The following is a 27,170-nucleotide window of genomic DNA, read 5'->3' as shown; positions in this document are numbered from 1 at the left end:
CATCTCCTCTTGTCTTTCAGTGTGATCCAGGCCAAGCCACCAAGTACCTATATGAGCTGCTCTACAACGACCCTATCAAGATCATCCTTATGCCTGGCTGCAGCTCTGTCTCCACGCTGGTGGCTGAGGCTGCTAGGATGTGGAACCTCATTGTGGTAAGCAGGGCTATGGAGGTCAGAAGATGGGGTCATTCCCTTTTGAGCTCTACTGAAGGGACGATGGCGATTGTGGGTTTGTATTGAAAAGGAGTGTGGAGGACCTGCTACTAAGATTCAGAGTCCTCTGCAGACCTGAGCTAGGCAGCCTCCTAGCAACAGTGGCCTGACAGTGCTGCAGCTGACCTCCTTCTTCAGAAGGAATTGAAATTAGATCAGTGAAAGAGCATCCCGGTTGTGAGGGGTGTGTGGGCCTTTGAGAATCTCTTTTCCTTAGACAGACCAGAGGTGGGGAGGTTTGGAGAGAGTAAGGAAGAGAAACCCGAAGGCAGGAAGAGGGTTAAAGGAACTCTTGGCCACTCTTGGTGTCCTCAGTGAACAGACCCTGTTGCACTCACTCTCCCTGCCCCACAGCTTTCCTATGGCTCCAGCTCACCAGCCCTGTCAAACCGGCAGCGTTTCCCCACTTTCTTCCGAACGCACCCATCAGCCACACTCCACAACCCTACCCGCGTGAAACTCTTTGAAAAGTGGGGCTGGAAGAAGATTGCTACCATCCAGCAGACCACTGAGGTCTTCACTTCGGTGAGGAGGGGTTGGGCAAGGGGTAAAGGGACATAAGCTCAAATTCCAGCGCCAGGAGATGTGACGTGAGAGTCACTTTTAGGGGCAAGAACTTGATTCTTCATTAAAAGAGAATGCATTCCATGTGGATTAAGTGCAGTTCTTTCTGTAGCCAGGGGAAAGAATGAGTTGAGTTTATGGGATCCTCTCTGTCTTTATGATTTTATGATTTTTTCCCCCTGTTTGATGCCCTGTTCCCCAGACATATAGACCCAGAATGACTCAGTTCTGTTAAAGTAGGTTCAATCCAAAGTGGGGGCAAGAGATGGGAGCGAAGATGAGATAGGAATCCAGGAAGGCAGCAGATTCCAGAGGCTTTCAAGGGGGGTGGTGGGTGGGTGCGAATGGGAACAGAGGGGATGGAGCCAGTGGATTAGAGAGGAGAGAGGGAGAGGAAAGAGAGAGAGAGAGAGGAATGAGGGAGAGGAGAGAGAGGGGCAGAAAGACAGCTGCATGGATCTGGTAGTTGGTACTAAGAGAGAGAAGCCGACAGACAAGGAGAGGTTGAGGGGGAAGAGGGAGATTTGGGGAGGTAGAGAGGAAATACAGGCTCTACATCTGAAGAAGGCAGTCTGCTCCCTCCCTTTTATTCTATTCTTTGGGTCTTCTATCCACTGTGTTCAGTGGCCCTTTAATCCTCCCCCGCTTTCACTCTGATTCAGACCATTCTTCTCTGATCCTTTGTCTGCCCATTTGCCTCTTGAGGTTGACATCATGCTGTCTGTCCCAGTCCTTGCCTTGTCTTTTCCTGGTTCCTTTATGTTTCTTTCCCCCATCTTTGCCTTCAGTGGTAGGAGTGGGTGAATGGTGTGACTTCCCCCACACAGAGCCTCAGCAGGGGCTCACCATTCACCTTCCCACTTGGAATCCACATCCTAAGACCAGATGCCTTCCCGAACTCCTCACTTCAGGGACAGAAGCTGTTGAAGGAAGGTTCAGAATGGCTGCTTCTTTGCTCTATCTGAGTATTGCTCTGAAATCCCCAGTTAACCTTTCTGGTCTTTATTCCCTCATGCACCCTGTGTTTTTCCAACTTGTTTTTTATTCCCACCCAAGACTCTGGACGACCTGGAGGAACGAGTGAAGGAGGCTGGAATTGAGATTACTTTCCGCCAGAGTTTCTTCTCAGATCCAGCTGTGCCCGTCAAAAACCTGAAGGTCAGATGGCTGGGAGTGGTGGGCTCTGTTTACGGAGGGACCAAGCTGGGGGACAGTGACTGGTTGGAGAGGAAAGCCAGGCGGGGGCAGGTTTTGATTCTCTGAGGCAATAGCATCTCCTGGGGAAGTTTAGCTCCATCTTCCAGTTGATGTTTATTCACTATACGTTGAGCGTTACCCTGCACTAAGCACTTTGGGATGGGAAATCAAAGCTGTGAAGACGTCTGGCTTAGCCCCTCAGGCATTCCCGGGCATCCCTCAGGAGCTGTTTCTTTCTCTGTTCTGTAGCGCCAGGATGCCCGAATCATCGTGGGACTTTTCTATGAGACTGAAGCCCGGAAAGTTTTTTGTGAGGTGGAGTTGGATCTGAAGAGGGAGGGGCACTGGGTGGGAGTTTCCCTTGGTTTTCTTGTGGGGCCTCCTCTTGGCATCTGTGCCTGAGTTGATAGCATATGATCTGAGGTGACGATTCATAGGATGTCTCTGTCTGTTGGCTCTGACTGCATCCCTTGTCTGCACACACATGATACTTTCTTCAGATCTCATTTTTCTACTGCTTTGTGTTTCCTGAGAAGCCCATGAATTCCATCTGTCCTGACTGGCTGGAAAAGGCCACTCAGAAATATAGGGGCTGGGGAGAAACTTAGAAGGAAGAATTGTCAGCCTTTCCTACTATCCCCAAGACTTGTAGAATTCTCTTTTTAGTTCTACTGCTCTTCCCTGATTCCCAAGAGGCTAAATAGTATCAAGTGAGATAAGACAAAAACAAACAAATGAGCAAACAAAAACTCAGCCATTCTCCTCTGTATTCAGGTGTACAAGGAGCGTCTCTTTGGGAAGAAGTACGTCTGGTTCCTCATTGGGTGGTATGCTGACAATTGGTTCAAGATCTACGACCCTTCTATCAACTGCACAGTGGATGAGATGACTGAGGCGGTGGAGGGCCACATCACAACTGAGATTGTCATGCTGAATCCTGCCAATACCCGCAGCATTTCCAACATGGTGAGAGTGTGGGGACTTGCAGGCTGGCACCTGGGAGGGAGGAGAGGACTGAGGGGGCCTTGCAGGGGAAAGAGTGGCAGGGAGAGGGTGCGGAATTTGGATATAAAGGAGAAGAGGGGGCTGTGCCCACCCTGAACTTGTCTGCATTATGTTTCCTGTGGATCCTACCTTTGCTCTGACTTCCTTGGGTAGAGAGAGAAAAAAAAACGATAGAGTTGTATGTTCAGTAGGTTCCTGATGAGTGGAAGGGCTGTTACCATGGAGATGAGGAGCAGTTGGTGAGAAGTCAGGAGGAACCGGCGTTAATGATAATATGGATGCTTGTATACGCAAGCACACCTTTACAGGAGCACTGTGTCTGGGCAGAATTGCATTTCATTTTCTTGGTGACTTATGTTAGTATTTTAGAGTTGCTTAATATTCACTCATGATTGATATGCAATTAGCTTGGATCCTGTTGCTTTTTTTAATGATTCTTTTTTTAGAATTTTATGTGGAGAAGGGGCTTTTGAAATCATTTAGCCCCAGACAGCTGGTTAATGACAGACTTGGAGCGAGGAGGCGCATTCTCTGATTTGAGAGGGCTGGGGCAGCCCTGCAGCTGAGGGGCAGAAGTGAGTGTGGGTGTGGGCGTAGGGGAAGAAGCTTCTTTGTTGCTCAGCACTACATCGTAAAGAGTACAGGAATTTTGGGTAAGCTCGATACGGCCACCTATGTGTCTGCTTATTACACCAAGTGTGTACCTGCTTTGGAGAGCATGTTAGGGGTGAGTTAATGGTTGTAAAGCCCCAAAATAGCTTGATTTAAAAAGTTTTACTAACAGTGGCATTTATGTGGTACTTAGATTCATGATTTCAGGGATCCTAACAGCAAAACTCTGATGTGGACTTATCTACATTTTGTAGACCAGGAAAATGAGACTCAGAGTGGTTTAATGACTTGTCCCAGGTCATGCAGCTACTCAGCAGTCCAGCTGGAATTGAATCCTAGTTAAATCTGACTCCAAACTGCTCTGCCTCATCACTTCCCATGGAAAACCATGAAGCCTGACTAAAAAGTTTGTACTTTTATCTGCTAACACTGTTTAGCTACTGGCAGTTGCTGAGCAAAGGAGAAATAAGATTTAGGAAGTTGGCTCTGGTGGTGTGTTGTGATGAAAGATCTGCTGCCACATGGACTCTGATGATACACACTGTTTTGGGACATTCTAAATGGACTCTATGTTTTAAGGTATGTTAGTTGAAAAATACAATGAAAAAATTTTGGAAGATCACTTTCCTGTAGAGTACCCAAGAGGTGAGTCATCCATAAAACCTGGGAAAGTATTGGAACTGGCTACCAAAGCCAGAAAGACTTGTTGGTGCCCTGAGCCCAGGACTTGCCAATCGTTGCTTCTGTCTTATAGCAGGGAGCTAGAGGAGGCTGACAGAAAACAGGGATTTGGCTGGATCTAGTGGCTCACACCTGTAGTCCCCAGCACCTTGGGAGGCCAAGGCAGAGGATCACTGGAGCCCAGGAGTTCAAGACCAGCCTGGGCAATATAGTGAGACCCCCAGCTCTAAACAAAAAGAGAGAGAGGGAACAGAGAGATGGTTAGGGACATAGAGGGACACCTGAGCATTGGGGTGGGAAGACTTGGAAGGTCCCTTTCTGACTTTGTGTCTAGAGAAAGATGGTTCCTGCTTTTGAGGCCATAGGGCTTCCAGTGGGACCAGCCTAAAATGCCAGTGGGGAAGCCAATATTTTCTGAAGAGGATAGAGCAGTCTTAACAACAGGTTAGGGGCGAAAGAGATTATAGATGAATCAAACAGCACAAATAGAAGTGGATCAAAGCAAGGGTTGGACCTAGGGGGCCGGAGCCATGGAGACTTAGAAAAGAAGCAGAATTGCTTTTATTCCCTAAGGATGGCCTTATGTTTAGATCAATAGTTCTCAAACTTTAACATCCGTCAGAACCACCTGGAAAGGTAGTTAGTTCACAGGTTATCAGGCTCTTCCCCTGGAAATTCTGATTCAGTAGATCTGGGCTAGGGCCTGAGAACTGACATTTCTAGCAAGTTCCTGGGGATGCAGATGTACTGGTCTGGGGATCACACCTCGAGAACTATTAGTTAGGGTAGTGGTTTTCAACTACTACCCTAGACTTTCAGACGCTACACCATTGAGGCATTTTTGGTTGTTACAGTTGGGGGTAGGGGATGGGGAGGGATACATGCTCCTGATATCTAATGTGTAGAAGCCAAAGATGATTCTAAATATCCTACAAAGCACAGCCCCTGACAACAAAGAATTATCTTGCTCAAAATGTTAATAGTGCAGAGAATGAGAAACCCTAGTTTAGAGAAAACATCTTTAGGGGCAATATGTGGAAATGGAGAGTGGGTTAGAGTGGCTTTAGAGAAATGTAGCTGTGGGCTAGAGGGGAATGTGGGAGGTGGCATCCTGGAGATAAGATTGTGAGGAAATCTTGATTGGGGTAGAGATCCCATCAGACCTAGGACCAATACAAACTGAAAAGCTACCTCAAGATATACATTTTAGCCCACTGTCAAGCATCCATTCTTGAGAGCCAGACAAGGCTGTTAAAAAAATTAGGTATAAATTTGCACTTGGTTGATTAACTAATTGCTGTGGGTTGAGGGGTCTTTATTGTTCAGATTTCCTTAAGCTGCAGAGTAGAGTGTCTCTTCGACAATCTATAACTGTATCTTTACTGACTCAAGGGGGAAGCATTCTACTCTTCTTTACTCTTGGGGTGGCAGGAGCAGTGGTGCCCCCAGTGGTTAGGCGTGTTAGTGGTAGTGACCTGGCGTGAGCACAGGGTCTGACCACCTGAGCAGGGGACCGCATCGTGCTGAGCAGATTAATCCCTTTCTTTCTGGGTGATTTTTTGGATGCCATATTTACCTTGAACTGAAGATTGGATAGACCAATCTTTCAATTTGAAGCCAAAGGACTACTCAAAGTATTAGCCTAGCTGCTATTTGTGCAGGTGCTCTTAGAGAGAGGCAGTCTCATGTACAGAGACTGTGTAGGGTGGCTGGTAAGAGTATGGATTAGCTCTGCTACTCATTAATAGTATAACTTTTTTATAGGCAAGTTATATAACTTTTCTGTGCCTCAGTTTTCTTATCTCTAAAATGGGGATAATAACACCTCATTGGATTGTTTGAGGATTAAATAAGGTGATATAGTTTCCTCAGGAGAATGCTCGATACGTACTAAGGACTGTATACATGTTAGCCACCATCATCGTTATCATTATCATCATCATCCTGTGTAAGGAGGGATCGATATCAATGAAACATTTCAACAAAAGAGTTAAGAGGACTCAGTGATTTGAAAGGGTCTGATGTAATTCCAAGGCTTCAGTCTCATTTACTGGGAGCTGTTTGGGAGTAAGAAAAAATTGAGCTTCGTCTTGGATATTTTGATTTTGAGATTATTCATCATACATTAAAAATGCCTCAGAGTCAGTTAGAAATATGGACTTGAGGCTGGGCGCGGTGGCTCACGCCTATAATCCCAGCACTTTGGGAGGCTGAGGCAGGTGGATCACAACGTCAGGAGTTCAAGACCAGCCTGGCTAACATGGTGAAACCCCGTCTCTGCTAAAAATACACAAATCAGCTGGGTGTGGTGTCGTGTGCCTGTAATCCCAGCTACTCGGGAGGCTGAGACACAAGAATCGCTTGAACCCAGGAGGCAGAGGTTGCAGTGAGCCAAGATCGCACTACTGCACTCCAGCCTGGCAACAGAGCAAGACTCCATCTCAAAAAAAAAATAAATAAATAAGAAAGAAAGAAAAGAAATATGGACTTGAAATATTGGGCTGAAATTATAGATCTGAGTATCAATAATAAAGATGAGGTTGAGAGTCAAGGAAATTCACGCAGAGAAAATGTAACTTACTTCATACCCAGCATTTTTATACATGTTCTAATTTCATTTCATACTATTTTAGATAGTATTATTCTCATTTTAAAGCTGAATAACCAACTAGTGAGGTTTAATAACTTGTTTGAGATTTCATAGCAGGTAAAATGATTAGAATATGAATTCATCCATTTATCTATCCAACAGACTTTTTTTTTTTTTTTTTTAGTAGAGACGGGGTTTCACCGTGTTAGCCAGGATGATCTCGATCTCCTGACCTCGTGATCCGCCCGCCTCGGCCTCCCAAAATGCTGGGATTACAGGCGTGAGCCACCGTGCCCAGCCTTTTTTTTTTTTTTTTTTTTTTGAGGTAGAGTATCCCTCTGTTGCCCAGGCAGGAGTGCAGTGGTGCAATCGCTGCAGCCTTGACCTCCTGGGCTCAAGCCATCCACCCACCTCAGCCCCTCCCAAGTAAGCTGGGATCACAGACATATGCCACCTAGTCTGGCTAATTTTTTTTTTTTTTTCTCGAGATAGAGTCTTGCTCTGTTGCCTAGGCTGGATCACAATGGTGTGATCTTGGCTCACTGCAACCTCTGCCTCCTGGGTTCAAGTGATTCTCCTGCCTCAGCCTTCTGAATAGCTGGGATTACAGGTGCGTGCCACCATGCCCAGATAAGTTTTTGTATTTTTAGTGGACATGGGGTTTCACCATGTTGGTCAGGTTGGTCTTGAACACCTAACCTCATGATTCACCCTCCTCAGCCTCCCGAAGTGCTGGGATTACAGGCGTGAGCCACTGATCCGAGCCAAGTCCGGCTAATTTTTTTTTTTTCCTGAGATGGAGTCTTGCTCTGTTGCCCAGGCTGGAGTGCAATGGCATGATCTTGGCTCACTGCAACCTCCGCCTCCTGGGTTCAAGCGATTCTCCTGCCTCAGCCTCCTGAGTAGCTGGGATTACGGGAGCCCACCATCACACCCAGCTAATTTTTGTATTTTTTTTTTTTTTTGAGACGGAGTTTCATTCTTATTGCCCAGGCTTGAGTGCAATGGCGCGATCTTGGCTCACAGCAACCTCCGCCTCCCAGGTTCAAGCCATTCTCCTGCCTCAGCCTCCGGAGTAGCTGGGATTACAGGCATGCGCCACCACGCCCGGCTAATTTTGTATTTTTAGTAGAGACAGGGTTTCTCCATGTTGCTCAGGCTGGTCTCGAACTCCGGACCTCAGGTGATCCACCCGCCTCAGCCTCCCAAAGTGCTGGGATTACAGGCGTGAGCCACCGTGCCCGGCTAATTTTAGTATTTTTCGTAGAGACAGGGTTTCACCATGTTGGCCAGGCTGGTCTTGAACTCCTGACTTCATGATCTGCCCGCCTTGACCTCCCAAAGTCCTGAGATTACAGATGTGAGCCTCCGTGCCCGGGCCAAGTCTGGCTAATTTAAAAAAAAATTTTGTAGAGTTGGGTCCTCTCTGTTTTGCCCAGTCTTGTCTCAAACTCCTGGGCTCAAGGAATCCTCCTGCCTTGGCCTCTGAAAATGAAAATGTTGGGATTACAGGCGTGAGCCCCCTGTGCCTGGCTGCCTTTTTTTTTTTTCTTTTTCTTTTTTTTTTTTTTTAAGGCATAGTCTCACTCCATCGCCCAGGCTGAAGTGCAGTGGCGTGATCTCCGCTCACTGCAACCTCTGCCTCTTGAGTTCAAGCGATTCTTCTACCTCAGCTTCCCAAGTAGCTTGGATTACGGGAGCCCACCAACACACCCAGCTAATTTTTGTATTTTTAGTAGAGACGGGTTTCACCAGGTTGGCCAGGCTGTCTGAAATTCCTGACCTCAGGTGATCCACCCTCCTTGGCCTCCTAAAGAGCTGAGATTACAAGTGTGAGCCACCGTGCCCAGCCTGACTTGTTTTTTATAATGCCTTTTTTTTTTTTTTTTTTGAGACGGAGTCTTGCTCTGTCGCCCAGGCTGGAGTGTAGTGGCGTCATCTCAGCTCACTGTAACCTCCACCTCCTGGGTTGAAGTGATTTTCTCACCTCAGCCCTCAGCCTCCCGAGTAGTTGGGACTGCAAGTGCACACCACCATGCCCAGCTAATTTTTTGTATTTTAGTAGAGATGGGGTTTCACCCTGTTGCCCAGCTGGTCTTTAACTCCTGAGCTCAGGCAGTCTGCCTACCTCGGCCTCCCAAAGTGCTAGGATTAAAGGTGTGAGCCACGGTGCCTGGCCTTTTTTTTTTTTTTTTTTTTTTTTTTTTTTTTTTTTGAGCAGTTTTAGTTTCCCAGCAGAATTGAGATGAAGGTACAGAAACTTCCCATATGCTTCCCACATGCATAGCCTTCTACGTTATCGACATCCTCCGCCAGAGTGGTACATTTGTTACAACTGATGGACCTACATTGATACATCATAATCACCCAAAGTCCATAGTTTACATTAGAGTTCACCCTTGGTGTTATATATTCTATGGGTTTGGACAAATGTATAATGACACGTATCTACTATTAAATACTTTACAGAGTATTTTCACTGGCCTAATCCAATGGACATTTATTGTTACTTCATTATGGTTGGGCACAGTGCTAGATGCTGATGATTAAGAGAGGGCATGGGATTTGGTCTTGTCCTCAAGGGTAGAACCTAGGCCCATTGCATCTTCAAAGCCCAGGCTCCTTCAAAGCTCAGTGTAGTAGCAACTGCTGTACCTTGCCTGTGCCCTTTGCGTATCTCACTTCTCTATCTCTCTAGAAAGTTGGAGAGAAAAGTGAGCAAGGCATGAGGAACAACGTTATTTATTTATTCTTCATTCATCTATTTATTCTTTCATTACCGTTTGTGTTAAAACATTCCAAACCCAAACAATTATTTGTATGGTCCCCTGTGTATTACTTGTGGTTTCCCAAGAAGTAGTTGCTAAGCTTTTCCTTGTATGGTTTCTGTGAGGTAAGGAAGGAATGATGTGATTTTCTCCAGTATGTAGAATGCAGTTCCAAGAGGTTAAGTAATTTACTTACAGTTATTTAGCCAAACAAGGTTACTGCAAGGTATATGAAGTCAGGTCTCTTGACCCAGTTCATGAGAGAGTTAAAGGAACTATCATTCTTTTTAGCTTTCATGGAAAACGAAGGTTGAGTGTTGGGAGGGGTGTGGGTAGGATTGATAATGGACTTCAAAAATGTGAAGGGTATTTCTGTAGTTTTCATTCTTCTGAAAGCCTTCTAAGAGGCAGTGAACCAAAAGCACACAAGAATGGCAAGAAGTTAGCACGCTGAAGAAATATCCTCCTGGCTGGCAAGCAGAGTGAGAAGACTGCTATCACCTTTTCTAGAATCTTTTGGAATTGTAGGAGCTGTTAGATCCTGGGTTAACTCTATGAAGAAAGTCAGAAGGATCAGAGAACATCAGTGTCACAGCTCTTCATTGGAATATCCATGTCTCCTCCTTTACTCTGCTCTACCTTCCATCCTTTGCCACTAATTATCCAGAGTGTTTGTCAAAATTCTCTGTTTGCAGTTCTGAGCTAGCAACTGTACACACTAAGACCATCAGACACAGCTAATACCTACTCTAGTCTAGTAGCTTCCGATCTAAGGCAGACACATGGGTATAGTTAAAGATTTTGAATGTACATGTATCCAATCTGACAACAGTAACACAAACCATCCATTCAAGTAGAAGTGTTTGAGTCAGAATTGGATTGCACCCCTTCCCCCGCACCCACACACATTTCAGTTCTTTCCTCATGATTTTTTCCTCCCAAGACATCCCAGGAATTTGTGGAGAAACTAACCAAGCGACTGAAAAGACACCCTGAGGAGACAGGAGGCTTCCAGGAGGCACCGCTGGCCTATGATGCCATCTGGGCCTTGGCACTGGCCCTGAACAAGACATCTGGAGGAGGCGGCCGTTCCGGCGTGCGCCTGGAGGACTTCAACTACAACAACCAGACCATTACCGACCAAATCTACCGGGCAATGAACTCCTCGTCCTTTGAGGGTGTCTCTGTGAGTTACAACTTCCTTCATACTCCCCTGTCTTCCCAGTCTCGAGAGAGACTCCCAAGAGGCACCTTCTACAAACATGCATTCTCTGTTTTTCTCAGTTACTTCTTTGCAGTAATCAGTCTCCGACCAGAGAAGTAGGGACCTTCAAATTAGAAGAACCCATCAAAGACTAGAGGAAAAAAAATGATGTATTCCATTTTTTTAAACCCCTCCCCTCATTTCTTTTCAAACTAGACCAAGTAGTCATGAGTCAGATGAGAACTATGGGATTTTGAAAGACAAAACAGTCTGAAAGGTCATCTTCTTATTCCTTTTAAAATGAAAAGATTAGTTTCCAGAGAGATTTGCTGACTTGCTTAGGCCACACAACCAGAAGCCTGCTGGTGTTCTGTCTGGGGATTTTTTCCCATTCAAATCTCATAAGTGAAGCTCCTTCTCCAAAGAATGATGTTTCTAAAATCTAGGGTATGGGCATCTGGGGTATGTCCTATATGCAGGCAAATGCCATAAATAGCATTCATTCAGAGGCTCAATTACATCAAAAACAGAAGGATTTAAAGAGTCCCTGATGTTCTCTTTCACTCCTGCTTTTGTCTCCTTTGCCTTGCTCCACATGTTCCTTCCCTCAGGGCCATGTGGTGTTTGATGCCAGCGGCTCTCGGATGGCATGGACGCTTATCGAGCAGCTTCAGGGTTAGTACAGGGGCAGGAGGGGACCGGACATGGGGGCTAGGCTGGGGCTGGGCTGGGATGCCACCTGGGGAAGAATGCCAGAGACATCACAAGATTGCCCTGGCACCTCCCAACTTCTGCCCTTTTCTTTTAACTCTGTTCATCAAGCTTGTAAATAATAATAATAATAAGCTTAACTACAAGAAGATTGATGTCTTTGAGTTGCACTGGTTTTGCTCTTGAAAAGAGGTGTGCAGGCTGGGTGTGGTGGCTCACCCCTGTAATCCCAGCACTTTTGGGAGGCCAAGGCAGGCAGATCATGATCATGGTCAGGAGTTTGAGACCAGCCTGACCAACATGGTGAAACCTGTCTCTACCAAAAATACAAAAAAAAAAAAAAAAAAAAAAAAAAAAATTAGCTGGGTGTGGTGGCAGGCGCCTGTAGTCCCAGCTACTTGGGAGGCTGAGGCAGGAGAATCACTTGAACCCAGGAGGCAGAGGTTGCAGTGAGCTGAGATCACGCCACTGCACTCCAGCCTGGGTGATAGAGTAAGATTCTGTCTCAAAGAAAAAAGAAAAGAAAAGAGACATGCAAATTTAAAACAGCTACTCTCTTTCCCAGTGGCTTCCATTAATTTCAGGAATTTCCCCTTGAGTGGCTTGGGTTGAGAGGTTGATGACCTGTCAGTTAGACTCAAGAAAGCTGAATCTAGGAGAACCGCTATTTTTTTTTAAGGGAATCTGCCAAATTTCCTTGCTGTGTAAAGCTTCAATGTGTATAGCTTGGCTTTTGTAGATTGTATTTTCTTGAAACTTAGCACACAGGTATTTGCAGAACTTCTAGGAGTTAATTTTTCTGCTCCACTCGGCTCTCAGTCTTTTACGGCGTGGCCAAGAGAGCTATTTCTTGGCCTCCTGTGAAAAGTTTCTTTCTTCCTTTCTCCCCACCTCCACATCCTCTCAGCTCCTCTTTGTATCCAGGACAAGAGGAAATGGACTTCAGCCATGGTGAAAGGAGTGTGAGTTGGCTTTTGAAGGAAGACTTATGGTAACGGAAACAGTTCTAGAACAGAAATCTTAGAAATGACCAAATTTTACTCAATGGCGCTTTAAGAGGCAGATATAACTTATCCAAGGAATTAAAACCCAAGCCAACAGAAGAGAATGTTCTAAAATTAAAATGAAAGCCACTGGGAAAATAGAGCCTGCCCATCATGAGAGGAAGAATAAGCAGAAATATGTGTAAAGCTTTAGAAGCCAAAATCAAAGTGAGAGACATCTCGCCGAGAGAGGTGTGAGGAATGGAATAGGTGGCAGACATGTTGTGGAGCCTCCTCACTGAAGACTTTTAAACATAGATATTCTTATTTATTTGAGTTGTCTTGGGAACCACCTTATATTGCTTTTAAGTCATGTTGCTGGTTCAAGAGTCTCGTAGGTCCTTCCAAGCATCCTTAGGGCCTCAGGTGAAAATAAAATCAGATACAACCATGCAAAGCTCTAGGGAAGTGGGAAGTTGAAAATGCCTAGGATCAGCTCTTTGGCTACCTGTGGTCACTCCTTTTATTGTCGTCTGCCCAGGTGGCAGCTACAAGAAGATTGGCTACTATGACAGCACCAAGGATGATCTTTCCTGGTCCAAAACAGATAAATGGATTGGTGAGTGGATCTTGTTTGTATTTTCCTTCAGCCCCTCTCGACAGTCAAGGGAAAAAGTCATGCCTTTGAGTGAGGATGGAATGGTGGAGACTGTTAGGTTGGAATGTGGCTGGCAGCTGGGCCAGGAGAAAGGGTTAAGTGAGAGTGAATACAACCCCTAAGGCGTGGGTAGGGGAGACTGGTGTATTTGGAGAGGGAATAGGCGGTGGTTAGTACTATTTTTAATGGTGCATTGCTGGGGTAACTGGGGATTAGAGGCAGGGGGTGGGCAGAGGGCGGGAAATGGAAACTCCATTTGTGTTTCCCAGATGTCCTGGTGTCTTGATATATTTGAACCAGCTACTTCAAGCCCAGAGCTGTCTCTTTGTCTGTCTCTGTCAGGAAAACGGTTGCTTAAACTATGGAGGAGGAGGGAAAACCTCATGTAATTGTCATCTGCCAAAATGTGCTTTTTATTTTTATATGTATTTTTAAAAATTTTCCTATTTTTATGTAATTTAGAGGTAGACGTGCAGTTGTGTTACATGAATATATTGCATAGTGGTGAAGTCCGGGCGTTTAGTGCGCCTGTCACCCGAATAGTGCACCTTGTACCTAATAGGTAGTATTACATCCCTCAAAATATACTTTTTAAAGAGAGAAAGCAAGCAGTTATTCTTTGTGTACTTGGCCTAAATGATAGGACATAGGAGAGAAACTGAAGGTGGACAAAAGGAAGGACCTACTGATAAAAGAAAGCCTCCTTGAGAATGAAGGGGAGGCCCAACCATTGAAGATGGCTGCCATCTGCCCTGCCCAGCAGATATCCAGTCATTCCCAGCACTGCTGGAGTTTTGCCCTTTTTTTTTTTTTTACAATTCGAATTTAGGACAGTGTTCTGGATTGCTATAAATGCTGCATGGCCTAAATTATTCTTTAAAAAAAAAACTAAGCAAATTGAAATTAGTTTTTTTTGGTGAACTCTGACAAATTTGAACTTCCCCCTAATAATAACTGGAAAACATATTTGGGAATATTACCCTGCCAGTATTAAAATTTCAGATTAGCTTTCCTTCTTTTTTTGTTTGTCTTAAGAATAGGTGTCCACACTAGATACTTCAAGGCCTTTTTAGCTTTATGATTCCATAATTGTCATGTGAAACTTTGATTTGGGTTATAAGAAACCTTATAACATTTTTTAATGATCTCCTTCTTTCTCCTCCCATTTTCCTTTGCTGTAAGAAAGACAGAAAAACTTAAAGAACAAACAAAAACAAAGACTACAACTTTGGTGACATGCCTCAGCATTTCCCAACCTATGGATAGACCATTCACTCCATCTTCTCATCTCATTTCTGGTTGCTTCCTAACGGCCCCAGTGGCACTGAGCATTCTGCCTGCAGTAACCTCTGTCCAGTGCAGTTAGGGCCTCATGTCCCCAGCCAATGACTGAATGTCCATCAGCAATCTAGTTCTTTGCCCTTTTCTCCTATCCTGTCTTCATTCCTTTGTCCTCCTTCCCTTCTCTTTTCCCTTCCCCTCTTCCTCCCCTGTGCCATGCAGGAGGGTCCCCCCCAGCTGACCAGACCCTGGTCATCAAGACATTCCGCTTCCTGTCACAGAAACTCTTTATCTCCGTCTCGGTTCTCTCCAGCCTGGGCATTGTCCTAGCTGTTGTCTGTCTGTCCTTTAACATCTACAACTCACATGTCCGGTAAGTTTCTCTTCTGACGTTTTCCTTGTCTGCCTCTCTGAGATACTGATCATGTTCCTGGACAGGATGAGAATAAAACCTGTGTAACTCCCATGGCCATGTATCATGGAGTTTTTCATTCTGACTTGTTGAGAATGAAAACAGGGAAACCAGATATAACCCCCACTCCTACTCCAAAGTAGCTAACGGGAAGAAAAAAGAAAAGAAGAGAAAAAAACAACCTTTGGGGCCAGGTCTCACAGTCTTGGACTCTACATAAATAGCCCGTATTCTAGTGGGGGCCTGTGCTTGGGAAGCCCTCTGCAACTCCATCTTCAGCCCCATGACTGCATTGCTCTGCCTCTCAAGGCTCCACTGTCTTCTCCAATCCTGTCTTCCTTTAGCCCCTGGCCCTGAAATTAGGGTCATGCCATTGCATGGTATTTGGAGAGCTCAGCCTCCCTGGAGAAGAGGGGTAATTCTCTCTCCCTCTCACCCTCTCCACCTCTGCCCTAGTTATATCCAGAACTCACAGCCCAACCTGAACAACCTGACTGCTGTGGGCTGCTCACTGGCTTTAGCTGCTGTCTTCCCCCTGGGGCTCGATGGTTACCACATTGGGAGGAACCAGTTCCCTTTCGTCTGCCAGGTGAGGAGGTGGTGGGCAAATTCCTTACAGGATGTGACTCTCCCACCCGTCTCAGGAGCACCTTCCATGATTTATGATTCTCTGCCCTTCCTCCTCAGCTTTCCCTGACTCTTGTCCCTGTTCTTTCCTTCTAGCATCACCCCTCTGGTCTGTGTTTGGCTCTGTCCCTTCTTTCTGTGCCTGCAGGCCATTTTCATTCTGTAGTTTACTTGTCAGTTCCAAGGTTGCCATGGCAGGCCTTGCAGAGAAGAGGAGGGAGCCATTGAAGGCAAAGGAAGGGGATCTGCTCAAAGGTCTCCTGAACAATGGTGGCTTGTCTGTGGTATGGGAGCTGAGAATCAGAACTGTGAACTTTTCTTGGGAGCCTTTGTTGGGTTTGGAAGGATAGAAGCAGAGATGGAAACACAGCAGAGAGTTGGGGGGAAGGGACCACTGCCACACAGGGAGGAGGGGCTCTGGGACTGTTGGTACATGGAAGGTTCTAGCGCTGTGGGGAGAGGCCAGCTTCAACAGTGATAGTTGAGTGGTTCTCTTTTCCACTGGTGGAAACACCCACTCTTTCTCCTGATCTGCCTGCCTGTCCTTGCTCTCTCTTTTTCCTCTGCTCTGTGCTGTCCTGATCATACATCTGTGCACATGGCATTTCCATGCACATGCACATGCAGTTCATCAGGAATCCTCTGTTCCCAGTGAGGCCAGAGTGCAGCTGGAGAAGCAGACAATTAGCTGTAGTGCAATAGGAGAGGTTCCAGAGTAGGGATCTGCACAAAGTGCTTTGGGGGCAAAGAAAGGAACACAGCTCACTGCTGGCGTGATTGGGTGGACCTCACTGAAGAGGTGGCATTTGAATACTGAAGGACAAATAGGATTTTATCAGCTAGAGAAATAGAGGAAGGCTACTTCAGGGGCATAGGGAGCATCGTGTGGCTAGAAAATACATGAAAGAGAGTAGATGAAGAGAAAGTGAGTAGTTCAGCATGGCTGGAGCGTGGGGTAGGTGTGGGGCTGGGAGATGAGCCTAGCTGGACAGGTGGATGGGAGCATGTTGTGAAGGGTCTGTGTCATATCCAGAAGTGTTCAGGCTATAACTTACAGATACTGGGGAGTGGTTGGAGGTTTTTGACCACTAAAGCCAGGAGGTTTTAGCAAGATCACCCTGGTGGTGTGGAAGTAGAGGGTGGATGGGAGGAATTGTTCAAGGTGGGGAGACTGCTCTCCCCCTGCCGCTCCCCGTCCTGCTCACATTTTCCCATCCTCCCTGTGTCACCGTGAGCTCCCTGCCCGTGCTCCCTGCCCACTCTCCCTTAGGGTTCTGCCCATCCTTACTGCAGTCCCGGCTACTACCCTACCCTGTTCTGCCTGTGCCCTCTCTTCTTTTCTAGGCCCGCCTCTGGCTCCTGGGCCTGGGCTTTAGTCTGGGCTACGGTTCCATGTTCACCAAGATTTGGTGGGTCCACACGGTCTTCACAAAGAAGGAAGAAAAGAAGGAGTGGAGGAAGGTGAGCTGCTGCCCAATCCTCAGCCCCCAGATCCTTGGCTCCTGGGGCACAGAGCATTTTCCCCTGACGTGCCTGTTCTCCCCACATATTTATCCAGACTCTGGAACCCTGGAAGCTGTATGCCACAGTGGGCCTGCTGGTGGGCATGGATGTCCTCACTCTCGCCATCTGGCAGATCGTGGACCCTCTGCACCGGACCATTGAGGTACCACTGGAGAGGAGGTGCTATGGTCAGGAGAATGAGCAGGGCTCAGTGGCCATCAGGGCCCTGGGGCTGTGTGTGGTCTTGAGAGATGAAGCTACTTGGAGAGGTGCCTTCCTCGTATTGGAAGCTCTTCCTTTCCTTCCTAGAAGGAGCCCCTCATAGGCCTCCAGATTCAGCTGAAGAAAGGAAGGGGTGGGGATCTGGGAAGGGTGTGTAGAACTTCCAGGCATCAGGGAAAGTGGGGAACAAGCACCTCCAAGGGTTCAGGAAAACATTCTTAGGCCTAGAATGAGATTTGGCATCAGCATTGAGGGTCTCATAGGAAAACAGTTGGAAGCCAGAGACTGAGAAGCGTTGAGGAGAGGAGGGGAGGCTGGCAACCATCTTTCTTGTGACCTTGTTTCTGCCCTAGACATTTGCCAAGGAGGAACCAAAGGAAGATATTGACGTCTCTATTCTGCCCCAGCTGGAGCATTGCAGCTCCAGGAAGATGAATACATGGCTTGGTGTGTGGGATGTGGGCAAAGGAGGGCAGGGATGCACAAAGGCAGGAGGGAAGGCAGGGGTAGAGGGCTTGGAGGGAGAGGGGTCTTTGGAAGAGGAGGTAGAGAGCTTGTCAACCCAGTTTGAACACCCTACTCTTTGTTATTGCACTAATCTTTTCTGAGAATAGGGGAGAGTTGCTCTTTTGCTATGAGGAGCTTAGGGCCCAAAGCACAGATGAAGAACTTGTGTTCAGCAGAGGAACAAGTGGGGGTAACCCCACCTCCAGACTTGACATTATCTTTTAGATCCCCCTTGGCCTTATTAGCATTGTTTGATTCATGGTCACAAATTGCAAACCTACCCTCTGCCTGGAAAGCCACCTTCCCACCTGTAGGGTAAGGGTGAGGCATGTGTGGCCCAGACTGGCCTATTTCTAGATATTCAACAAGCCCTTGCCTGACTGACAGCAGCTTGCCACCATTGCTTTCCTGTGTGAATCCCAGGAAAAAGTGATGTGGTCTGGGCAAGTTGGGTGGACGTAAGGGATAGGGAGGGGACACAGGGTGAGGTTTGCTAGGTCAGAGGGGCTGGATTGGAGAGGAGGGCCCCCTTTCCATTGCAGAGTAGGTGAAGGGCAGAGAGGGGATGGGGATTGAGTGAGGAGCATTGTGGTCCTTGTTGCTCAAGTGACTCTCTCCTGCCATCCTAGGCATTTTCTATGGTTACAAGGGGCTGCTGCTGCTGCTGGGAATCTTCCTTGCTTATGAGACCAAGAGTGTGTCCACTGAGAAGATCAATGATCACCGGGCTGTGGGCATGGCTATCTACAATGTGGCAGTGAGCACTGACCCCATGGCATTGACCCTGTAGGCTGACCACAGCAGCCCAGATATAGAGGACTAGGAAGAATCAATGCTAGATCTGGGATCGGTTGCTTAGAAGTCTTAAAAAGTTTGTTAATTCTTCAGGTCTATAAAGCACTTTACAGTTTACAAAGCTCACTTACAGACATTGTATCACTAATCTTGCAACTACCCAGTGAAGTAGATATTAGTATCCCCACTTTATAGGTGAGGAAACAGAAACACAGAGACATTAAATTGCTTGTCTGTGGTTAATGGGCTGGACTCTATTGACATTTCCTGCCAGGGACCGACTATGGAGGACCCGGAATGTGTGCATAGAGATCCTGGGAGTTCCTGCCTTGAGGGGAGGGGCTAACCAAGAGTAAAAACTGGTTTGAGACAATTTGAGATTTTTCTCAATCTATATTTGAGGATGATCCTGAATTTGGATCCTTTTCAAAGGGAAAGTTCACCAGGAAACTGTCTGCATAGACTCCCTCCCATGGGAAGTAAACTCTGGATCTTGTCTGAGCCTGCAGACCTGAGACTCCCTCAACGTGTCTTTCCCTCTAGGTCCTGTGCCTCATCACTGCTCCTGTCACCATGATTCTGTCCAGCCAGCAGGATGCAGCCTTTGCCTTTGCCTCTCTTGCCATAGTTTTCTCCTCCTATATCACTCTTGTTGTGCTCTTCGTGCCCAAGGTAAGGATCTGGCTTTTCTCCCACCCTCTTTGTTCCCATGTCCCCTCCATCCCTCCTTCCTATATTACTGAGTTCCTCTGCCCTTCCGTTCACCCTCCTCTCACTCCTCCCCTTGTTTTGGGCCCAACTCTCTTATCAGCATTCCTTCCACCTCCAACCTTCCATTAGCCAATCACTAGTACAGTCCTTGCTGGGCCACCCCACGCCCAAACATTTGCCCCCAGATGCGCAGGCTGATCACCCGAGGGGAATGGCAGTCGGAGGCGCAGGACACCATGAAGACAGGGTCATCGACCAACAACAACGAGGAGGAGAAGTCCCGGCTGTTGGAGAAGGAGAACCGTGAACTGGAAAAGATCATTGCTGAGGTGCGGGGGTGGGTGTCAGGGTAGGGTGTTGGAGTGGTCCAGGAGGCTTGCGTCTTAGCTCGGGTTGTCTGAAGCCAAGCCTGAGATACAGGGTCAGATGTTCTTGGCTCATGGAGGGAGGGTCCTAGGAGACAACCTGTAAGGAGTGAATGGAGCAGCATAGGGGAGGGGAAAGGGCTGAGCAAGATTCTGTCTCAGGCAAAATCCAGTGTTGGCCTGGCAGGTGGAGGGGCTCTGGAGTGGGAGCTATGTGGTTGACTCAGCCTCCTTAAGGCAAGAGGATGGCTGTTGGCTGTAGGTGACAACTGGAGAGAGGCAGCTGTGAGCCTCTAGTAGTCAACACTCACAGCAGCTGGGTGTAGCATGCAGCCCCAGCATAAAGGACCTGGGCAGGCGTTCACTGTGCCCCAGGCTGTCATTAGGGGCTGGTGCAATGCCAAAGAGAGGGATGTTCCAACTGGGTTGACACATCTCTCTGATTTATTGGAAGCTCTGTGCACTGACTTTTCTCTCCTTCCCCACTTTTTCCTTTTGTTTTTAAATTCTCTCTTATTTCCCTGATCGCATTTTTTCTATTGGTATCCCCTTTATGTTCTCTGGCTTTTCTTGTTCTGTTTTGATTTCTCCTTTTAATTTATTCTGTCCACTTACCCTATGTCCTCCCCCTACATTTTTCCGTGCCCTTCCTCTCTTTCCCTGTGCCCCTTCTCTCTTTCCCTCCTCCCCACCCCTTCATCACCTCCTCTTCTCCTACTATCCCAATTGTGCTTCTTCCTCCAGAAAGAGGAGCGTGTCTCTGAACTGCGCCATCAACTCCAGTCTCGGCAGCAGCTCCGCTCCCGGCGCCACCCACCGACACCCCCAGAACCCTCTGGGGGCCTGCCCAGGGGACCCCCTGAGCCCCCCGACCGGCTTAGCTGTGATGGGAGTCGAGTGCATTTGCTTTATAAGTGAGGGTAGGGTGAGGGAGGACAGGCCAGTAGGGGGAGGGAAAGGGAGAGGGGAAGGGCAGGGGACTCAGGAAGCAGGGGGTCCCCATCCCCAGCTGGGAAGAACATGCTATCCAATCTCATCTCTTGTAAATACATGTCCCCCTGTGAGTTCTGGGCTGATTTGGGTCTCTCATACCTCTGGGAAACAGACCTTTTTCTCTCTTACTGCTTCATGTAATTTTGTATCACCTCTTCACAATTTAGTTCGTACCTGGCTTGAAGCTGCTCACTGCTCACACGCTGCCTCCTCAGCAGCCTCACTGCATCTTTCTCTTCTCATGCAACACCCTCTTCTAGTTACCACGGCAACCCCTGCAGCTCCTCTGCCTTTGTGCTCTGTTCCTGTCCAGCAGGGGTCTCCCCACAAGTGCTCTTTCCACCCCAAAGGGGCCTCTCCTTTTCTCCACTGTCATAATCTCTTTCCATCTTACTTGCCCTTCCATACTTTCTCACATGTGGCTCCCCCTGAATTTTGCTTCCTTTGGGGGCTCATTCTTTTCGCCAAGGCTCACATGCTCCTTGCCTCTGCTCTGTGCACTCACGCTCAGCACACATGCATCCTCCCCTCTCCTGTGTGTGCCCACTGAACATGCTCATGTGTACATGCGCTTTTCCCATATGCTTTCTTCATGTTCAGTCACATGTGCTCTCGGGCGCCCTGCATTCACAGCTACGTGTGCCCCTCTCATGGTCATGGGTCTGCCCTTGAGCGTGTTTGGGTAGGCATGTGCAATTTGTCTAGCATGCTGAGTCATGTCTTTCCTATTTGCACACGTCCATGTTTATCCATGTACTTTCCCTGTGTACCCTCCATGTACCTTGTGTACCTTCTTCCCTTAAATCATGGTATTCTTCTGACAGAGCCATATGTACTCTACCCTGCACATTGTTATGCACTTTTCCCCAATTCATGTTTGGTGGGGCCATCCACACCCTCTCCTTGTCGCAGAATCTCCATTTCTGCTCAGACTCCCCCCATCTCCCTTGCATTCATGTACTACCCTCAGTCTACACTCACAATCATCTTCTCCCAAGACTGCTCCCTTTTGTTTTGTGTTTTTTTGAGGGGAAGTAAGGAAAAATAAGTGGGGGCAGGTTTGGAGAGCTGCTTCCAGTGGATAGTTGATGAGAATCCTGACGAAAGGAAGGCACCCTTGACTGTTGGGATAGACAGATGGACTTATGGGGTGGGAGGTGGTGTCCCTTTCACACTGTGGTGTCTCTTGGGGGAGGATCTCCCCGAATCTCAATAAACCAGTGAACAGTGTGACTCGGCACCTTGCAGTCTTCCTGTGAACAGAATGGGCTTCAATCCAAGAAGGGAGGCTCAGAGGACTCCAAGTTCATGAAAAGGCCTTAAAGCGGAGGGTGAAAAGAGGTGTTTTATTGATCCATTGAGGGCTTAGCAGAATGAAGCAGGACATGATTAAGTCTGAGATTAGTGAGTGAGGACACTACTGGTTAAAAGTGTGGGCTCTGGAGTCAGACTGCCAGGGTATCAGATCCAACCACATGCAAACATTTTCTTAGTCTCTATTCCCCATGTCCTCATTTATGAAAATGAGAATAACAGTAATACATTCCTCCATAGGTTGGGTACAAAGACTATATAAATTGTGCATTCAGGTGCCTAGGTTGGCCATCAGGCCATGGTATATGTTGCGTGAATGTTAGCCTCTGTCCCTGCTGTTTAATGAGTTCCTTGACAGTAGTGGGCATGTATTGGGAGCCTGGAGCAAGTGCCTAAGCATCCCCTCTAGGGACGCTCCTTCCCAGGAACTAAGAAGAGTAAAAGAATGATGACTGCTAGAAGGTAATGGATGAGATGGCTGCTGAGTGCTTCCAACCTTAAACATCTTTGTTTAGGAACTCTGAGCATCTTGGAAATAATTTGCTATCAAAATGAAAAAAAATCTTGAATGGACAAGGGCAAAAACATTTGCCTGAGACTTTAAACATTTTTTGTGTCATCTTGGAGAGTGCTTTTTTGAAGCTCAACTTTTCTTTTATTTTGGCACTGCTTTTTAAAGTGATTCTCAGATTTTTGTAAGACAGCTGCAAGGGTTGGATGGGCCCTGTCATTCATTAACCTGTTAAGAGCCAATTTCTGAACTTCCACTAAAGCATGGGCTGGTTGAATCTTAGACCAGTACTTGAAAAACTTTCCACTGTGATTATCCACCTTGGACCGGTTGGACTTAATTTGAGTCTCTCTTCTTCCCACAGTGAAATATCCGCTAGGAAAAGAGAAGAAGTCTATGGAGTAGATAAGCCTGCAGTTTGGAAAATGAATAGTTGGCATCAGAACAGCAGCAGGAGGCTGGGCGTGGTGGCTCACGCCTGTAATCCCAGCACTTTGGGAGGCTGAGGTGGGTGGATCACGAGGTCAGGAGTTCAAGACCAGCCTGGCCAAGATGGCAAAACCCTGTCTCTACTAAAAATACAAAAATTAGCTGGGCGTGGTAGTGGGTGCCTGTAATCTCAGCTACTCGGGAGGCTGAGGCAGATAATTGCTTGAACCCAGGAGATGGAGGTTGCAGTGAGTTTGTGCCACTGCACTCCAGCCTGGGCGACAGAGTGAGACTGTCTCAAAAAAAAAAAAAAAGAAAGAAAAAAAAAAGAAACAACAGTAGCAGGAGCTATAGAACAGCCCTGGGTAGAACCTAAAAGACCCAAATTATCATCTCAAACTTGCATTGCACTTAAGTGGGCTGTAAATTATAAACAAAGGGTGAAAAGTTCTACTGTGGCCAAAGGTGAGCCAGACACTGCTAGCAGGAGTGCGGGAGTCGAGAGCCAAACGGTGGGACTAGCAGAGTGCCCAGTGCAAAGGGGTGGGAAGGAGTGAGATTGAGGATATTAAAAAGGTACTTAGAAGAGAACTTGTAAGATTTTTACTGGCCAAATTTAAAACATGACTGAGCACTATTTTTCATACAGGCCTCCTACTAATAAGAAAAACAATTTTGAGATAACTACTTGTTTGAGTTCACAGTTAATGTTCCTGATGATTAAGATCAGTTGCAAATGTTCATCTGTCAATGCTTATCTACAATGAGACTTCATGTATTCATTTCTGAAAGTGTCTTTTCAGGGTGAAAGGTGCCATTGATTAGCACTAATACTAATTATTAGTACATTATATATAATTATAATGAGAGATATATATATATACACACACACACATATATACATATACACACACACAATGATATATAATTAATATATAATTGTACCCCAAGGGGCTCAAAGGAGATGTGTTGCCAGGTGGAGAGGCCACCACTTGGCAGTTCTGGGAGGACTTGCTCCCTGGGCTCTGTGAGGCAGGCTTTGCCTTTCAGACCTGCCTTTGGGTAGGGTTCAGATCACTTTCTAACTTTGGAATGTCCTAGAATGTAGACTGCCTGCAGGCTTCCATGTCCCCTGCTTTTCCCTGACTTAGCCTGTTGCCTCCCTGCCCTCCTGTTGGTTGTCTACCAGTAGAGAGCACTTTGTGTGCACTTGGCTGCTACATTAGTTAGGTGATCTTCAACAAGTGTTGATGGTGAGTTGCTGTGGCAGGTGCTTTTTTTTGGGACTGAGGCAAAATGGTGAGTAAGATGGCTTTCAAGCGTTGTACCTTCTCGACGTGGGAAGATGACCAGTGAGCAGAAAAACAAATAAACGAGATCACTTAAGAGAGCAACCAGGAGTGTTGGGCATCTCACAGCCATTAGCTCTGGTGTGAAGGACAAATCTAAAAGCAAGGGGACTGTGTGTTCATTTTCTGGGGTCACAAAACTAAGGAGCAAAGCCAGCATTCAAACTGCATATATTATTATCTATTGCCACAAAACCTGTTACCCTAAATGGCTTCAGACAACAATAATCATTTATTATCTATCATGGTTTTTGTGGGCTAGAAATTCAGATAGGGTACAGTGGGAGGGTTCACTCTGCTCCACAGCATCTGGAAGATCTGAAGTCTGAGGGTTGTTGTCCAAAAGGTCCTTCACTCAGCATCTAAAGGAGGTGTTGGCTGTCAGCTGAGACCCCTACACATGACCTTTCCATGTGGCCTGGTATTCCTCATGACCTAATGTCAGTTCCAAAGGCAAGTGGAGGCAGTTGTAGAGAGTCAGCCAGGTTTAAGCTGTATTTTTTTTTTTTCCCTGACAAAGCCTTGAAAGTCATGTAGCATCACTTCTGAGATATTCCACTGGTCCAAGCAGTCACAAGGCCATGCCTAGGTTCAGGAGAGGAAACACTTCACCTGTTGGTGGGATGAGCGTAAGTCACACTGTAAAGAGAACATGTGGAATGGGACAAATGTGTGTTGCAGGCTGCTTTGGTAAAAGCAGTCTGCTGCATCTGGTCTGCCTGCTGCAAAGCCAGTGTTCACTTCACCTTAACATGTTCTTTGCCCTCTGAGCTGAGCACCCTAGCCTCTTACCAGGCCCTGGATTCCTCTGGATGCTTGGGGGCCAGCTGTGATCTCACCCCAGCAGAAAATGGGAAGTGTTGAAGATGGTCCTGCCAATTGCTCCTCCCACAGTCCTTGGTAGTTTTAGGACACCCTGGATAGGCAACAGTTTGTTTATCCACTCAGGCTTTTGAAACAGATGATTCTGTGACTTTGCCCTTGAGGGAAGCTATCACTTGACATGAAGCTTACCAAAAGGTAGGCTTCATGTTAAGGGAGGCTGTCACTTGAAGGCAGGCAGAAAGGTGCTATTCATTAGCCACCTTATGGTGGGTTCATGTTAAGTGACAGCTTCCCTCAAATGGGATGCTACTCAAAATACTTAACCAGTATGGCATCCACTTACATGGCTCCCTGGAATGTGGAAGGACATGCTGGAGACTCTCCTGGAAGGTGAGTTCAGCACCAGCAGCAGCTGTGATAGGGACATGTACTGAGGCCTGTGTGGGCTGGACACTGGGACTGATGCAGCAAAGCTAGGGAGACAGATGCAGAAGCAACGTCATGTGGCCTGCAGAGTGCATTCCCCAGGTGTGTGTAGGGAGTGTAGGAAAGAAAATCCTTTTCCTCTTCCTGTCTTAGGTTCTCCAGCTGCGGCTGTGTAAATTAGAGTGGCATAAGACAGATTAATGAGAGAAAAACAAATAGAAGTTTATTAACATTTGCTTCATGCATGTACACATGGGAGTACCCAGTGGTGAACAATGCAAAGGGGCAGTTAGAATTTGGGCTCATGGCTGGGCGTGGTGGCTCACGCCTGTAATGCCAGCACTCTGGGAGGCTGAAGCTGGGGGATCACTTCAGGTCAAGAGTTTGACACCAGCCTGGGCAACATGGTGAAACCCTGTCTCTACTAAAAATACAAAAATTAGCCGGGTGTGGTGGCAGGCACCTGTAATTCCAGCTACTCGGTAGGGTAAGGCAGGAGAATTGCTTGAACCTGGGAGGCGGAGGTTGCAGTGAGCAGAGATCGCGCCATTGCACTCCATCCTGGGTGACAGCGAGACTCTGACTCAAAAAAAAAAAAAAAAAAAAGAATTTGGAGCTCATACAGTTGCCCCTTGAACAACTTGGGGCTTAGGGTTGCTGACCCCACACACAAACGAAAATCTGCACATAACTGTTGACTCTCTCCAAACTTAGCTACTAATAGCTTACTGTTGACTGAAAGCCTTACTAGTAGTGTAAACAGTTGATCAACACATATTTTGTATGCTATACATCTTATATATGTATTCCTATAATAAAGTAAGCTAGAGAAAAGGAAATGTTATCAAGAAAATTGTAAGGAAAATACATATAGGGTACTATACCGTATTTATTGATGCCTTAAGTTTACATCATTTACATGATGAATTGTCTGTCTGAAATGGCAGCAACCCCAGCAACAGACCTTGATCTATGGTGTATATCAAGCAATTCAACTTTTTATAGAGTCATGACTTCGCTTCTTGGTAGAACTTCCAGCATCACTGTTGGCACTTCATATGGGTCCTATGGTGTTATTTAAGGTTCACAGTATTGCTCTAGACATGATGAAATATATGCAAGAATCTTGAGAGACCACTCTTTACTGCTATACACAATTTACTGTATAGATGAACTGCTCATGCAGAGATGATTAGTGTCACTTGGCATTTTAGGCAGATACTTGCAACAGTTGAGCTCTTTGCAATAGTAAGAGAGGTGGCTATCAAATTACAGTAGAACAGTATACACTACAGTTAATTTTATGCCATTATGATTTAAGTCTGCATCTTTTGTTAAGCTTTCTCTTGACTTTGAGTGGCTTATGTGTGGTCTGTAAGTGTGTGCGTAAGTTTTGATAAGTTTTATTTATTTTTTGAGACATGGTCTCACTCTGTTGCCCAGGCTGGAGTGCAGTGGTGTGATCTTGGCTCACTTCAGCCTCAACCTCCTAGGCTCAGGTGATCCTCCTACCTCAGCCTCCTGGGTAGCTGGGACTGCAGATACATGCCACCATGCCGGACAAATTTATTGTATTTTTAGTAGAGATGGGGTTTTACCATATTGCTCGGATTGGTCATGAACTCCTGGATTCAAAAAATCTGCCCACCTAGCCTCCCTAAGTGCCTGGCCAAATTTTTGTTTTTTTTGTAGATTTGTGTATATTTTTTGGT

The 27,170-nt window shown here is 46.6% G+C and overlaps 1 protein-coding gene across 4 annotated transcripts in view; it reads left to right on the top strand.

The window, feature by feature from the left end:
• The window catches only part of GABBR1 (gamma-aminobutyric acid type B receptor subunit 1), a 30,984-nt gene extending 9,150 nt beyond the window's left edge, over positions 1–21,834 (top strand). For all 4 annotated transcript variants that reach the window (XM_016955122.4, XM_016955120.4, XM_016955119.4 and 1 more), the window contains 17 exons: positions 21–155; positions 570–740; positions 1,836–1,937; positions 2,226–2,291; positions 2,751–2,942; positions 10,576–10,818; positions 11,448–11,511; positions 13,072–13,149; positions 14,692–14,842; positions 15,338–15,470; positions 16,853–16,969; positions 17,067–17,174; positions 17,587–17,680; positions 18,370–18,497; positions 19,079–19,207; positions 19,432–19,575; positions 20,356–21,834. In XM_016955122.4, coding sequence (XP_016810611.1) covers positions 21–155; positions 570–740; positions 1,836–1,937; positions 2,226–2,291; positions 2,751–2,942; positions 10,576–10,818; positions 11,448–11,511; positions 13,072–13,149; positions 14,692–14,842; positions 15,338–15,470; positions 16,853–16,969; positions 17,067–17,174; positions 17,587–17,680; positions 18,370–18,497; positions 19,079–19,207; positions 19,432–19,575; positions 20,356–20,529 — 2,229 coding nt within the window. In that variant the 3' untranslated portion in view covers positions 20,530–21,834. The remainder of the gene's footprint in view (positions 1–20; positions 156–569; positions 741–1,835; positions 1,938–2,225; positions 2,292–2,750; positions 2,943–10,575; positions 10,819–11,447; positions 11,512–13,071; positions 13,150–14,691; positions 14,843–15,337; positions 15,471–16,852; positions 16,970–17,066; positions 17,175–17,586; positions 17,681–18,369; positions 18,498–19,078; positions 19,208–19,431; positions 19,576–20,355) is intronic.
• Positions 21,835–27,170: the final 5,336 nt, after the last annotated feature.

The sequence above is a fragment of the Pan troglodytes genome, chromosome 5, assembly GCF_028858775.2.
Source record: "Pan troglodytes isolate AG18354 chromosome 5, NHGRI_mPanTro3-v2.0_pri, whole genome shotgun sequence".
Lineage (NCBI taxonomy): Eukaryota > Metazoa > Chordata > Mammalia > Primates > Hominidae > Pan > Pan troglodytes.
The sequence above is the reverse complement of the archived record's forward strand: the minus strand, read 5'-3'. Positions and strand labels throughout refer to the sequence as shown.